General features: G+C 37.1%; 1 protein-coding gene across 1 annotated transcript in view; it reads right to left on the bottom strand.

Annotated features, from left to right (window-relative positions):
* The window catches only part of HIBADH (3-hydroxyisobutyrate dehydrogenase), a 97675-nt gene that overhangs the window by 80746 nt on the left and 2172 nt on the right, over positions 1-14757 (bottom strand). Inside the window, exons 3-4 of the mRNA XM_058182732.1 lie at positions 11736-11845; positions 10461-10582 (exon numbers count right to left, since the gene is read on the bottom strand). Of these exons, the coding sequence (XP_058038715.1) occupies positions 10461-10582; positions 11736-11845 (232 nt within the window). The remainder of the gene's footprint in view (positions 1-10460; positions 10583-11735; positions 11846-14757) is intronic.

Below are 14757 nucleotides of genomic sequence, written 5' to 3'. Positions count from 1 at the left end.
AGCAGAATGCACACACACACACTTGCCCACTGCTCATACAGAACCATCCCCTCCCCCCCCACCCTCCAGTCCACAAAGGCAGAAAGGTTAGGGAACACTGCTGTAGGACATCAAATGCAAAGTTAGAAGAAATGGTTTGTAAATGGCACTTGCAAAATAAACCTTAAAATAACAGTTAATTACAAACTGCATTATGAATCAGTGGCATTTGACTAAAAAAAAAGAGAATTACAGATTCCAAGACAAAGAAAACTCTGCACTAATCAGATTCCAATTTGTAATTTGTGTCCAGTTCTGAAAACCAATAATTTAAAGAGAGTTCTCATAAATTGGGTTGAGAGGATGGCTACGATGACAAGAATCTGAAAAATAAGTCCTGTGAAGAGAAATTGAAGGACTGAGCATGTTTAGTTTTCTGTAGCAAAGATTAATGAACAGAATTCATTAAAATATCTGAAAGGATGTTATAGAAAAAAGGGAAAACATGTTTTTTACTTTGCAAAATGCAAAATATAGAATAAAATATTCATTTTAGCAGATTCTAATGGGACGTTAAAATATTATTTTGGATGATATCTGAACCATTGTTAATATGAATGTGCAACCCAGTTTAAAGATAAAATATGTTGAAAAATATACTCAAAACTTGGAATGTATCAGGAAAGAACTTTATACTTGAAGTATAGCCAAACAGATGGCTTTATTTTCTTGGAAAGAAAGTCCTGATTTACAATTCTAGACTGAAGATTTGCAGTTGCTTTCAGCCTTTGAATTGGCTCTCTGTCAACAAACCTTTGTATGGATAAGATTTAAGCCATTGTTTAAAAGCACAATCACCACTTGTCAACTCTTCAAATTAGAAGAGTCAGGAAATAGGACTACAGGAATGACTATTACTATGGATATAATAACAGAATCTTGAAGTCTGTCAGGGCTTCCATCTGACCCCAAACAGAATCAAGGGAAGGGGAGAGTATGTTGTGTCTGTTTCTCATGCTCTTTTCCCAGAACTGAGTGGTAATTTACTCTCCCTCAGCAGTTTAACAATTCTTGCATACTTTTATGAAGGCTATTACTGCATTTCCCTACACCAGTATGTATAATATGCATACAGGTAGTCCTCAACTTACAACAGTCCATTTACTAACTATTTGAAGTTACAATATTACTGAAGAAAGTGACTTATGACCATTTTCCACACTTACGACCATTGCAGGAATCCCATGGTCACATGATCAAAATTAGGATACTTGGCAACTGGGTCACATTTATCACCATTTACAATATGACTATTTCCAGAAGATAAAAATAAACTGAAGATAATATAAATCGGTTAGACAAAGGGACTGAAAATAATGGAATGTAATCTACCAAGGTTTAAAAATAAATTTTACTGTAGGGCAGGAGTCCCCAACTCCCAGACTGTGGCTCACTTCAGGGCCTTGAGCCAATCAGAACCGGACTGGGGAGGTGGTGGCTGAGTGTGTGTGTGCACACATCCCATCTTGTACGAACAGTGGGCAAGCATGACTCCATTTGAATAAGTGGCGGGTGCATGTGCCCGCTGCTCATACAATGGAGCAGAATGCACACACACACTTGCCACTGCTCATACAGAACCATCCCCTCCCCCCCCACCCTCCAGTCCACAAAGGCAGAAAGGTTAGGGAACACTGCTGTAGGACATCAAATGCAAAGTTAGAAGAAATGGTTTGTAAATGGCACTTGCAAAATAAACCTTAAAATAACAGTTAATTACAAACTGCATTATGAATCAGTGGCATTTGACTAAAAAAAAAGAGAATTACAGATTCCAAGACAAAGAAAACTCTGCACTAATCAGATTCCAATTTGTAATTTGTGTCCAGTTCTGAAAACCAATAATTTAAAGAGAGTTCTCATAAATTGGGTTGAGAGGATGGCTACGATGACAAGAATCTGAAAAATAAGTCCTGTGAAGAGAAATTGAAGGACTGAGCATGTTTAGTTTTCTGTAGCAAAGATTAATGAACAGAATTCATTAAAATATCTGAAAGGATGTTATAGAAAAAAGGGAAAACATGTTTTTTACTTTGCAAAATGCAAAATATAGAATAAAATATTCATTTTAGCAGATTCTAATGGGACGTTAAAATATTATTTTGGATGATATCTGAACCATTGTTAATATGAATGTGCAACCCAGTTTAAAGATAAAATATGTTGAAAAATATACTCAAAACTTGGAATGTATCAGGAAAGAACTTTATACTTGAAGTATAGCCAAACAGATGGCTTTATTTTCTTGGAAAGAAAGTCCTGATTTACAATTCTAGACTGAAGATTTGCAGTTGCTTTCAGCCTTTGAATTGGCTCTCTGTCAACAAACCTTTGTATGGATAAGATTTAAGCCATTGTTTAAAAGCACAATCACCACTTGTCAACTCTTCAAATTAGAAGAGTCAGGAAATAGGACTACAGGAATGACTATTACTATGGATATAATAACAGAATCTTGAAGTCTGTCAGGGCTTCCATCTGACCCCAAACAGAATCAAGGGAAGGGGAGAGTATGTTGTGTCTGTTTCTCATGCTCTTTTCCCAGAACTGAGTGGTAATTTACTCTCCCTCAGCAGTTTAACAATTCTTGCATACTTTTATGAAGGCTATTACTGCATTTCCCTACACCAGTATGTATAATATGCATACAGGTAGTCCTCAACTTACAACAGTCCATTTACTAACTATTTGAAGTTACAATATTACTGAAGAAAGTGACTTATGGCTGGAGGTGCCCCTCCTGCCTCCAGTGTCCGAATCCGGCCGCCTCCGAGGCCCTTAGGGGCCAGGTGTTCCGAAAAGGACACCTGCCGCACGGACGGCTCGCCAGGGGTCTCCCAGCCGACATACAGGACTGGGGGGACCGATGCTGGCGCGTCCTAGGCTCGGAGGGGTTCGGAGGCCTCAGGCCGCGGCCATTATTTTGGTCGTCCCCTGGGCGCTGTGCCCAGTGACACGGGGCTTTGGATTTATAATTGCAGCAGCCTGGTGGCGAACAGGGAGCGGAGAAGAATTGAGGAAGGAGAAGGAAGGAGATATCGGCAAATGTGGGTGGAGTGCTGGGGAGGGCGGGGGGGTTTCTCTCCCCTGCGACTGGAAGGAGCACGAATCACTTTGGAGAGAGGAGAACTTAAAATAACAAGATTACCGGTTTTGTGGAGCTCTGGAGAGAAGAGGTGATGGAGAAATTTAGGAGGGAGGGTTTGAGGCCCCCCCTCCCTCTGGGGAACAATGGTGGCGTCCAGCTTCCGCCTTCACTATGAGAATCTTGATGACATCACTTCCCTTGACTTCCTGGTTGACTAACTGTACTCTGGACTCGTTGCTCCTGTGAGTGCCCCTGGTGGATCCGGAGGAAATTACAAGGATACTGTGCTTGCCTGAGGATTTTAAAAATTTTTAAATGGCAAAGGTCAGAGACCAACTGCTGGAGAAATGGAGAATTTTGGAAAAGTTATCTAATATGGACAAGAAACTGGATGAAATAAGAGCAGAAATTGTGACTATCCAAAAGGATTTTAAAGGACACTCAACAAGTCTCAGCAGAAAACAAGCAGAAAGTGGAAGGTCTGGAGGGAGAGATGCGGGCAGTGCAGAAAAGAGAGGAGGCGACAGGCAATGCTGTGCTTGGACTACAGATGGATAAAATGTCTTATTTCCTTAGGTTTCAAAATCTGGAAGAAGTGGACCAACAAGACTTGAGAGATGTTGTGACTAAACTGTTGGGAGAATTTCTTGGGAGAGGTGTTGACTTTATGAATTGGGATGTGGATCGAGCTTATAGAGTTAATTCTAAATATGCACGCACGCATGCAGTTCCTAGAGAGGTTCATGTCAAATTTGTGAGAAGAGGCGAGATGAAATTCTTAGAAAACATAGGAGTGGGGCACTGACTTATAGGGGCAGGAGATAGCCATTCTGAGGCAGATTCCCAGACAGGTACGTGAAATGAGAAAGAAATATTACTTTTGTCAAGCAAATTGTACCAGAAGGAGTAGGCTTCAGATGGCTGATGCCAGAGGATTGATGATTTTCCGGGAGGGCATTACGAAAAAAATTAGTACAATTGCGGAGGCTGCGGCCTACGTGGAGGAACACAAAGCCCTCCTGGAATTAGATGACCCAGGAGTTGAAGAAGGGGAGGTTATAGACCATGGGGAGGAGGCGGCTGCCGCTGTTGCGGCCCTGGAGTTGGGTCAGGCTGAACCCAGAGTTCTGAGATCCAAAACTAGGAAGTGACAATGATATTTGGTATTGTGTTGGTTTTCCTTATTCTCCTTTGTATGATATTCTGATTATTCTTGACCCTTCTTTATTGCGTATGTAAGATTGATAAACTTAGCTACTTCGTATCACCTGCTTGCCATATGGCTGTTGTATGTGTTTAAAATTTTGAGTAAAATTCTTATCTTGTATAAGAAAAATGAAAATTTACCATACCTGATATGTATTTGTATAAACCTTTTTTGACCAATAAAAACTTTTTGGATAAAAAAAAAAAAGAAAGTGACTTATGACCATTTTCCACACTTACGACCATTGCAGGAATCCCATGGTCACATGATCAAAATTAGGATACTTGGCAACTGACGGTTCTGTGTCCTAATCATGTGAGCCAGCAATCTACACTTTCCTTGGTTAAGTGGATATATAGTCAATTAAATAAATTCAGCCAGGTCTTTAACTAATGAGTGAATAGAGTGTGTGTGCACATCCCATCTTGTACGAACAGTGGGCAAGCATGACTCCATTTGAATAAGTGGCGGGTGCATGTGCCCGCTGCTCATACAATGGAGCAGAATGCACACACACACACTTGCCCACTGCTCATACAGAACCACCCCCTCCCCCCCCACCCTCCAGTCCACAAAGGCAGAAAGGTTAGGGAACACTGCTGTAGGACATCAAATGCAAAGTTAGAAGAAATGGTTTGTAAATGGCACTTGCAAAATAAACCTTAAAATAACAGTTAATTACAAACTGCATTATGAATCAGTGGCATTTGACTAAAAAAAAAGAGAATTACAGATTCCAAGACAAAGAAAACTCTGCACTAATCAGATTCCAATTTGTAATTTGTGTCCAGTTCTGAAAACCAATAATTTAAAGAGAGTTCTCATAAATTGGGTTGAGAGGATGGCTACGATGACAAGAATCTGAAAAATAAGTCCTGTGAAGAGAAATTGAAGGACTGAGCATGTTTAGTTTTCTGTAGCAAAGATTAATGAACAGAATTCATTAAAATATCTGAAAGGATGTTATAGAAAAAAGGGAAAACATGTTTTTTACTTTGCAAAATGCAAAATATAGAATAAAATATTCATTTTAGCAGATTCTAATGGGACGTTAAAATATTATTTTGGATGATATCTGAACCATTGTTAATATGAATGTGCAACCCAGTTTAAAGATAAAATATGTTGAAAAATATACTCAAAACTTGGAATGTATCAGGAAAGAACTTTATACTTGAAGTATAGCCAAACAGATGGTTTTATTTTCTTGGAAAGAAAATCCTGATTTACAATTCTAGACTGAAGATTTGCAGTTGCTTTCAGCCTTTGAATTGGCTCTCTGTCAACAAACCTTTGTATGGATAAGATTTAAGCCATTGTTTAAAAAGCACAATCACCACTTGTCAACCCTTCAAATTAGAAGAGTCAGGAAATAGGACTACAGGAATGACTATTACTATGGATATAATAACAGAATCTTGAAGTCTGTCAGGGCTTCCATCTGACCCCAAACAGAATCAAGGGAAGGGGAGAGTATGTTGTGTCTGTTTCTCATGCTCTTTTCCCAGAACTGAGTGGTAATTTACTCTCCCTCAGCAGTTTAACAATTCTTGCATACTTTTATGAAGGCTATTACTGCATTTCCCTACACCAGTATGTATAATACGCATACAGTAGTCCTCAACTTACAACAGTTCATTTACTAACTATTTGAAGTTACAACATTACTGAAGAAAGTGACTTATGACCATTTTCCACACTTACGACCATTGCAGGAATCCCATGGTCACATGATCAAAATTAGGATACTTGGCAACTGACGGTTCTGTGTCCTAATCATGTGAGCCAGCAATCTACACTTTCCTTGGTTAAGTGGATATATAGTCAATTAAATAAATTCAGCCAGGTCTTTAACTAATGAGTGAATAGAGTGTGTGTGTGTTAATTTCTACATTATGTGAAAAATGATAATTAGTTAAAAGTTCATCTTGCTGCAATAGGCAAAATGGATCTGAAGGAATTTGGAAAATAGAAGCTCCTTTTTCTCTAAAGATAGAGCCTTACTTTGTTAACTTATGGCTGAAGATTTCTATACTTGCTGCCAAGTCTTTATAGAAAAGGGTGGACGCCATTATGTTCAAGAACATTAATAGATTAATTAAACTAGGGCAGTGGTGAAATCCAATTTTTTATTAATTTTAAATTTAATACTTATTAAACGTGACTTCCTAGCTTAAAATTTTATTAATTTTAAATTTAATACTTATTAAGGTACAAGACCAACTACATGGGACATATGCCATACATCAGAAACAATTTAGAACCCATTAGCTCATATGAGGACAAATTATGCACTGTAAAGATCGCTTGGAGGTGGGAGATACTTCCAATGTAATCTATTAAAATTAAAATTTTATCCAGAAAAATTGAAATGTTAAATTGAAATGTTTTCCCACAAAAACCATTTTGCAATTCAGAGAAGGGCAAAAGTTCCAATTATTTTAGAACTTAACTTCAAGAGTTAATCAAATACTTACAATCAGTACAAATTAAATCAGCAAGATTTGTGTCAAACATAGAAGTGACCCAAACTTACTGAAATTAAAATTTTGAAACAAAACAAAACCCACAGCTATACTTGGAAACAGCACGCCTAGAACTTGAAGCAAAAAAAAAAAGAAAGTGACTTATGACCATTTTCCACACTTACGACCATTGCAGGAATCCCATGGTCACATGATCAAAATTAGGATACTTGGCAACTGACGGTTCTGTGTCCTAATCATGTGAGCCAGCAATCTACACTTTCCTTGGTTAAGTGGATATATAGTCAATTAAATAAATTCAGCCAGGTCTTTAACTAATGAGTGAATAGAGTGTGTGTGTGTGTGTTAATTTCTACTACATTATGTGAAAAATGATAATTAGTTAAAAGTTCATCTTGCTGCAATAGGCAAAATGGATCTGAAGGAATTTGGAAAATAGAAGCTCCTTTTTCTCTAAAGATAGAGCCTTACTTTGTTAACATATGGCTGAAGATTTCTATACTTGCTGCCAAGTCTTTATAGAAAAGGGTGGACGCCATTATGTTCAAGAACGTTAATAGATTAATTAAACTAGGGCAGTGGTGAAATCCAATTTTTTTTATTACCGGTTCTGTGGGTGTGGCTTGGTGGGCATGGCGTGGCTTGATAGGCATGGCAGGGAAATAATACTGCAAAATCCCCATTTCCTCCTCACTCCTGGGGGAAGATATTGCAAAATCTCCATTCCAACTCATTCTGGGGCCAGCCAAAGGTGATATTGCTGGTTCTCTGATACTCAAAATTTCTGCTACTGGTTCTCCAAACTGTTCAAAATGTCCGCTACCGGTTCTCCAGAACCTGTTGGATTTCACCCTTGAATAGGGGCAAGTAAACTATAATTCTAATGAATTCTAACCTCCCTTTTACATTCTTAAAAATGACTGATGATTTCAAAAAGATTTGGTTCATTTGGATCACATCTTACAATATTTATTGTACATTATTAGAAATTAAAACTGAGGAATTTTAAAATACTTGTTTATTTAACTTTGCAAATTTCCCCTAGACCACACTTTGAAAAACACTGATTAAGTAATACTGTCTATCCAATAAATCTATCTAGACCCATGGGTATATTTGATGTATTTTAAAAAAATCAATTAATTTTAAATTTAATACTTATTAAGGTACAAGACCAACTACATGGGACATATGCCATACATCAGAAACAATTTAGAACCCATTAGCTCATATGAGGACAAATTATGCACTGTAAAGATCGCTTGGAGGTGGGAGATACTTCCAATGTAATCTATTAAAAATTAAAATTTTTATTAATTTTAAATGGGGTTTTAGCGTTTGGTAATTTTTTTAAATTTTCAGGCCAATTTGAATAAGTTTTTTAAATTCCGTTTTAATTGTATTTTGTATTGTTCATTTTATTCTGCCTGTACACCGCCCTGAGTCCTTCGGGAGAAGGGCGGTATAAAAATCAAATAAATAATAATAATAATAATAATATTGAATCCCTGCATGGATTTCCCCTATGAGTATGTAGGAGAGATGGGGAGGAAGCTAACCATCAGATTGCAAGAATACAAATAAGTGGTCAAATGAGGAGATCCGAACTCATTGGTATTCTCACACTGCAATGAACAAGGACACACATTCACTTTTGCAGTTACTAAGATCGTTGGATGAGCAGGCACAAAAACAGCCAGGGAAGTGATTGAAGCCTGGAAAACAGGCCTCTCATCACCAGCCTATCAAATACCTAGATGGCAAGGGCTGGGCAACACAAACAAACGACAGTTAACAATTTAAGCCAACCACACACCCAGAACAACATACATCTAAAAAGCCACATACAAAGGCATTATAAATACCACACACAGAACAGCACACACTCTGCTAGAGAAAAGTTATCTTAAGATGGGCCCCAGCACCAGTCTGAAAGCGAGGAAGACAAAACCCTCTGGTCCTGGTTACTGCCCAGATTAGATGCTGCAACATTATCCCAGGACACATATATTCGCCTTCATCTGTGAATACTTATTAAACGTGACTTCCTAGCTTAAAATTTTATCCAGAAAAATTGAAATGTTAAATTGAAATGTTTTCCCACAAAAAACCATTTTGCAATTCAGAGAAGGGCAAAAGTTCCAATTATTTTAGAACTTAACTTCAAGAGTTAATCAAATACTTACAATCAGTACAAATTAAATCAGCAAGATTTGTGTCAAACATAGAAGTGACCCAAACTTACTGAAATTAAATTTTGAAACAAAACAAAACCCACAGCTATACTTGGAAACAGCACGCCTAGAACTTGAAGCAAAAAAAAAAACATGCCAACTTATAAATTTCTCCAAGGGAAGGTTTATAATGGAAATGGCAACAAACTCTTAACTACAGTGGTGCCTTTTTATGCCAACATATAAATAATTTTAGCTTTTATAGTCACATCATAAATTAGATTCAGTGCAAGTAGAAACAGTAGAGTTCTAATTCAGTAAATAGAAAGACCAGGAGCACATGTTTGCATTTCTAAAAGACAGGCACTGACTTGATGGTGAGTCTGAAACGAAGTCTGTAAACAGGTTTGGGTTCTTTTTTTAAAGTAGTGTACTACAGGCAAGTCATGAATTTTTTAAGCTTATAAAAATAAGCATCTTTTACAAGTTATAGTGTCTGTTTCAAATCTTCTAAGAATCATTTAAGTAGGTTAGTAAAAAATGGCTCCATTCAACCCATTAGTTTCTCCATTGTGGGAAAAAATTACACACAAATCCACTCACAATCTCTGCGCATTCCAAAAGGAATATTTTAGTTTTGACTTTAGCAAGTGTTGCAAATGCTGCTTGAGTAACAAAGTTTGTACAAAGAAGTATAGGTGCTCAAAGATTTACACTTAGAATACAATACATGCCAGATTCTCTTCTCACAGAGTTGTAATAAGAAGGCAACTGAATCCAAGCAGGACGAAGGAATTCAAATTACCTATACATGCATATATTTTCTGTTTACTTAAAAGTACCTAATGGAAGGTACTGATCATTTAATCTTTATTCAATGTTTTTCAATCGTGGCAATCTTGTGTGGACTTCATGGCTGGCTGGGGAAATTCTGGGAGCTGAGGCCCACACATCTTGAAGTTGCCAAGGTTGAGAAAAAATGCCTCAATCAAAAGGGATTAAATATAGTATGTGGATTAGCTGATTTTAAAAAAAAGAAATAAAAGTCTGATGACTCTTCTTAAACCATAACTGTCTCTTAGTTTATGGGATTGTCTGTCATAACTTTGAGTGGTTGCTAAGTAATCAATTGTAAGTCTGGCCCATGGGTAAAGTATAATAGTAAAACAATAACATATAAAAAGTATCTTTAAAAAAATTAGAAGTAAGGTTCATAAAATTGATTCATTTAGCGCCATTACAACTTTTGAACAATGAACAAAGGTTGTAAGAGTAAGACTACCTTGTGAATTCATATGAATATGAATTTGTAGATGGACTTGAAAAAAGGTTTCAAGACAGAAAAGATGACATATATATTTTTTCATATTCAGCAAGCTGTACACCTCTTCACAAAGAGCTGTTTGACCAAACTAGTGTTCAAATAGCCAAATGGAAGAAACTGAGAAAAAATGAGAAAGACTTACCACCAGAAACAGGGGCATCCATAAAAACAGCTCCCATTTTTTCAGCTTCTTTAGCTAGTTCTTTTGAAACTTCCGGATCAATAGTACTGGAATCTATTAACAGAGAACCTTTCTTCACTTTCCTGAAGCAAATGAAGACAAAAAAACAAAACCGTGAGGTATACTCATAAGTATGTAAAATGCAGAGAATTAACATTACCTCTTTCATGTTGCTACAATTTGCTCCTAACTCCAGAAGAAATAACAATATCCAAGCCAACTTGTAAAACTTTTTCATGAGTAAGGTTTTTGATACTGATTTCATAAATTCACAATAAATTATCTGTGGCCTGCAAAAACATATACTAAAGTTATTTTCACAATTATTGACATTTTTTTCTTTGAGAGTAGTTGAAAAGGGCTTTATTTCCAGGGATGAAAATGCTGCACAGCTTCATAGAATTATTTATTTATTTAATTAATTAATCTGTCAGCCATCTGCTGGTGAGAGATTCTTCAGGCAGCCATTTTCAATCAGTTTCTCTCTCAGCTCCAATTTTCTCACAAAATTGTTATAGTGCATAGAGGCAGTCCTCAGATTATGAACACAGTTGAGTCCAAAGTTTCTATTGTTAAGTGATAGTTTTACAACTTTTCTTGCCACAGTTGTTAAAAGAATCACTGCAGTGGTTAAATTAGTAACATGGTTGTTAAGTGAATCTGGTTTCCTCATTTACTTTGCTTGTCAGAAAGTTGGAAAAGGTGACCAGAACATTGCAACCATCCTAAATATTTATCAACTGCCAAGCATCTAAATTTTGATCACATGACCATGGGAATGCTACCATAGATGGTAAGTGTGAAAAATGGTCATAAATCACTTTTTTCAGTGCCACTGTAACTTCAAACAATGACAAAATAAAATGGTTGTAAGTTGAGGACTATCTGTAAAATTAAGCATGACCTCTACATATGAACGCTCAGAGAAAAGGAGGATATAAATGTAATAGGAAACAATATAACACATCTAGATGTTAACTACAATCCCAAGAATCCCAACTAATTTAGTCATTAATCAGGTATGCTGGGACTTGTAAAAACATCAAGTTGCTCTAGAAAACTGTAACGATAATTAACTAAGTGCAATGAAACATGCACATTTCTCCATGATGATAGCTGGATACAAACACAACAACATATTTGCCTAGAGAAATTACTGAACTGCTACATTCATTTAATAACATTCAATAAAAATACAAGCAGAACATTAATATAAAGAGAAAAGGAGAATCTTACTTGAGAATTCCATTGGTACCTATGTAAACTTCTATTGCATTAGGATTAGATGGAAGCATTGTAATAATCCTATCTGCTTTATCTGCTACATCTGCTGGAGACTCACCCACCTTTAAAAGAATAAAAGGAAACAATGTTTTTGAAGAGAGATTTGAAAAGAAAAATGAGCGATTCAGAACAAAGAACTCTGAAAAGGTAAAAAAAAAAAAGACAAGACGCCTGAAATACAAGCAGACAGTTATACTTAAGTTTCACACAGGTTACATGGTAAAAAAACAACACTGACATAGATTTTGTTTCAATGAAGCTTCCCAAAAGGAATCAATTTATCTGAAAGTTTATTTAAAAAGAGAGCTATACTCAAAGAACATGTTTTAAGACTACTAAAGTTGGCAAGATAAAGTAATGACAAGTAATTTGTCATCAAGATTATTCTTAATTACAAAACTAACTGGACTGCTTCCAGTCAGGTTTCAGGTTTCATTATTGGTCAAAACAACACTGGTTGCACCTATTAATGATCTCTGGCGAGAATAGGATGGGAATAATGCATCCATTTTTGCTGTCCTTGACTTTTTTGCTTTCAAATACTGTGGTACCCTTTTTGATATCCTTATTGGGTTAACTACACAATTTGGGGCTGAGAGATGCAGTTTTGCACTGGTTCCCACTGGGATTTATAGAAGGGAGAGATCAAGCCAATGTCTACTCCTTTATGGTGTGCTACAGGGCTCTGTACTCTCTCCGCTCATTTTTAGTATTTACATGAAGCTGCTGGGTAAGATCAACCAATACCATGTGATGAAGTATTATGAATATGCTAACGATATCAACCTGGTGACCCAAGTATTGTGACTGCTGCACTGTCATGGTGCTTTGAGACTGTGGGGCCCTGAATAGTGACAAAAGATTTCAGCTGAACCCTGGTAAAATGGTGGCTATGTGAGCCTCAGAATCTGAGAGTTTAACATCTTTAGTCTTGGATGGGGTTGCATTGTCCCAGAAAGACCCTGTTTGCAACTTGGGAGCTCTCCTAGACTCACGATGAAGAACAGTAGCAGTCATGGCTAGAAGAGTCTTTGTGCAACTTTGTGTTGTGCCCTGTCCTGCAACATGAGACCCTGCACTCAGTTACTCATGCCCTGGTCATCTTTTGGACTACTGCAATGTGCTCTATACGAGGGTCCCCTTTGAAGAGTATTCAGAAGTTACAGCTGGCACAGAATGCAGCTGTGCAGACAGTTCTAGTGGTCGCTAAGGTGGACCATGTAACACTGCTATTGCACAAGCTGCACTAGTTGCTAGTATGCTTCTGGGTCCAGTTCAATGTTGGTTATTACCTCTAAGGCCTTTTATGGATCCAGGCTATCTGAGAAACCATTTCACCCACGCAGAGATAGGTCCATCCAACTTGCTTCAGCAGAAGGGGCATGCTACTGACCCTATCAGCTAAGGAAATTTGCTTGGTGGGTCGTAGAGCAAGGCCTTTGCTGCTCTGGCTCCTGTACTTTGGAACATCATGCCCCTCGAGGTGAGATTTGCCTCCATCCTCCTAGCCTTCTGAAAGAACCTGAAAACATGGCTCTGCCTATGGGCTTAGGGCTGTTGATCTCCCACTAACCCCAAGGTTAGTAGACAAGACCTCACATCCACCCTGTTTATACATTTGTTTCTATTTTATCCAAAGTTATGTTAACTTGCAATGTTCCATGTTTTAATGTTTTAATCTTTTATATTGCTATTTTTATGATATTGTAAACTGCCCAGATTTGCTCAATAGTGAGAAGGGTTGTATAAATGTAAGAATAAATAAATAATACTCTGATATAGATTCAAAGGTCTATTTCAAGGAACTTGTAATATGATTTTATCAAGTTAATCAAGTTTGTGTTGTGTTTTCTTATAGCATTCAAAGCAAGACATAAGGATATATACTATCTCCAATTAAAGATAAGAATGATAAAACTGTAACAGACTTGTAGATTTTTCATTGTTAGACCTATTAATCTATGATCATTCAATTTAATGATAATTCAAAGTGATGGTGGGCTTGAAAAAAGTGATTTATGAACCATCCTCAAAGTTACAGCAATGGTGAAATGATCGCAATGTGGGTACCTGGCACCAGCTCACATTTATGATGGTTGCACATCTTGTGGTCACATGACAAACTCAATTGGGGAATGGCTTTGCTTAACCATGTCATTCACTTAACAACAACATGCTTCACTAGATAACCAGTGATTCACTTAACAACATGGTAAAATGGTTATAAAATTGGATCAGATCACATGATAACTTACTTAATGACTATTATCACTTAGTGACTGAAACTTTGGTGTCAATTGATAGTAAGTAAAGGACTATCTATATCATCATACTTTACATTATTGTATTTTTATAGCTAAAACATTTTATGTTTAGTTTTTAATTCCATATTTTCATCCCAGCACATATCCAAAACAATTTTAAATAAGACTTAGTATAAATCATGTGGGTTAAATATTTAAAATTTATCAGCCCAAGAGTGCGGAATCTCTGGCTTCCAAATTATTTTGAAATGGGAAGCTCATAGAAACCGTCATATAAACCCTAAAATAAAAGTAAAGCAATTTAAGAAATAAATATTTCCCCTACACCAGTGGTTCCCAATGTGGGGCAATTTGATTTTTAATGGGGGCAATTTGAAAATGAGCTATTAACTGAATTTTTGAAAGCCCGCTAATCGTTCTTATATATTTGTGCTTACACAGCTGTGTTTCAATTACCTATTGTTGTCTTTGTTAAAGTGCATTTCCTAGGGCCTGGTTGAAAAGGATACCCCAGCTGGGGGGAGGAGAGGCCAACCGCCAGCCAATCAGATGTCTCTCTCTCTCTCTTTTCTGTGGGCTTTGCTATTGGGTGGTCGCAGGGAGAGCTGCTCTGTGGGGAAACAGACTGGATAGCTGCTGGGGAAAGCCCAGCAGTGAGGATACAGAACCAGGACCCAAGTTTAAGTAAGAAATTGTTAGATTTAGAGTTA

This window comes from Ahaetulla prasina, chromosome 4, assembly GCF_028640845.1.
Source record: "Ahaetulla prasina isolate Xishuangbanna chromosome 4, ASM2864084v1, whole genome shotgun sequence".
NCBI lineage: Eukaryota > Metazoa > Chordata > Lepidosauria > Squamata > Colubridae > Ahaetulla > Ahaetulla prasina.
The sequence above is the reverse complement of the archived record's forward strand: the minus strand, read 5'-3'. Positions and strand labels throughout refer to the sequence as shown.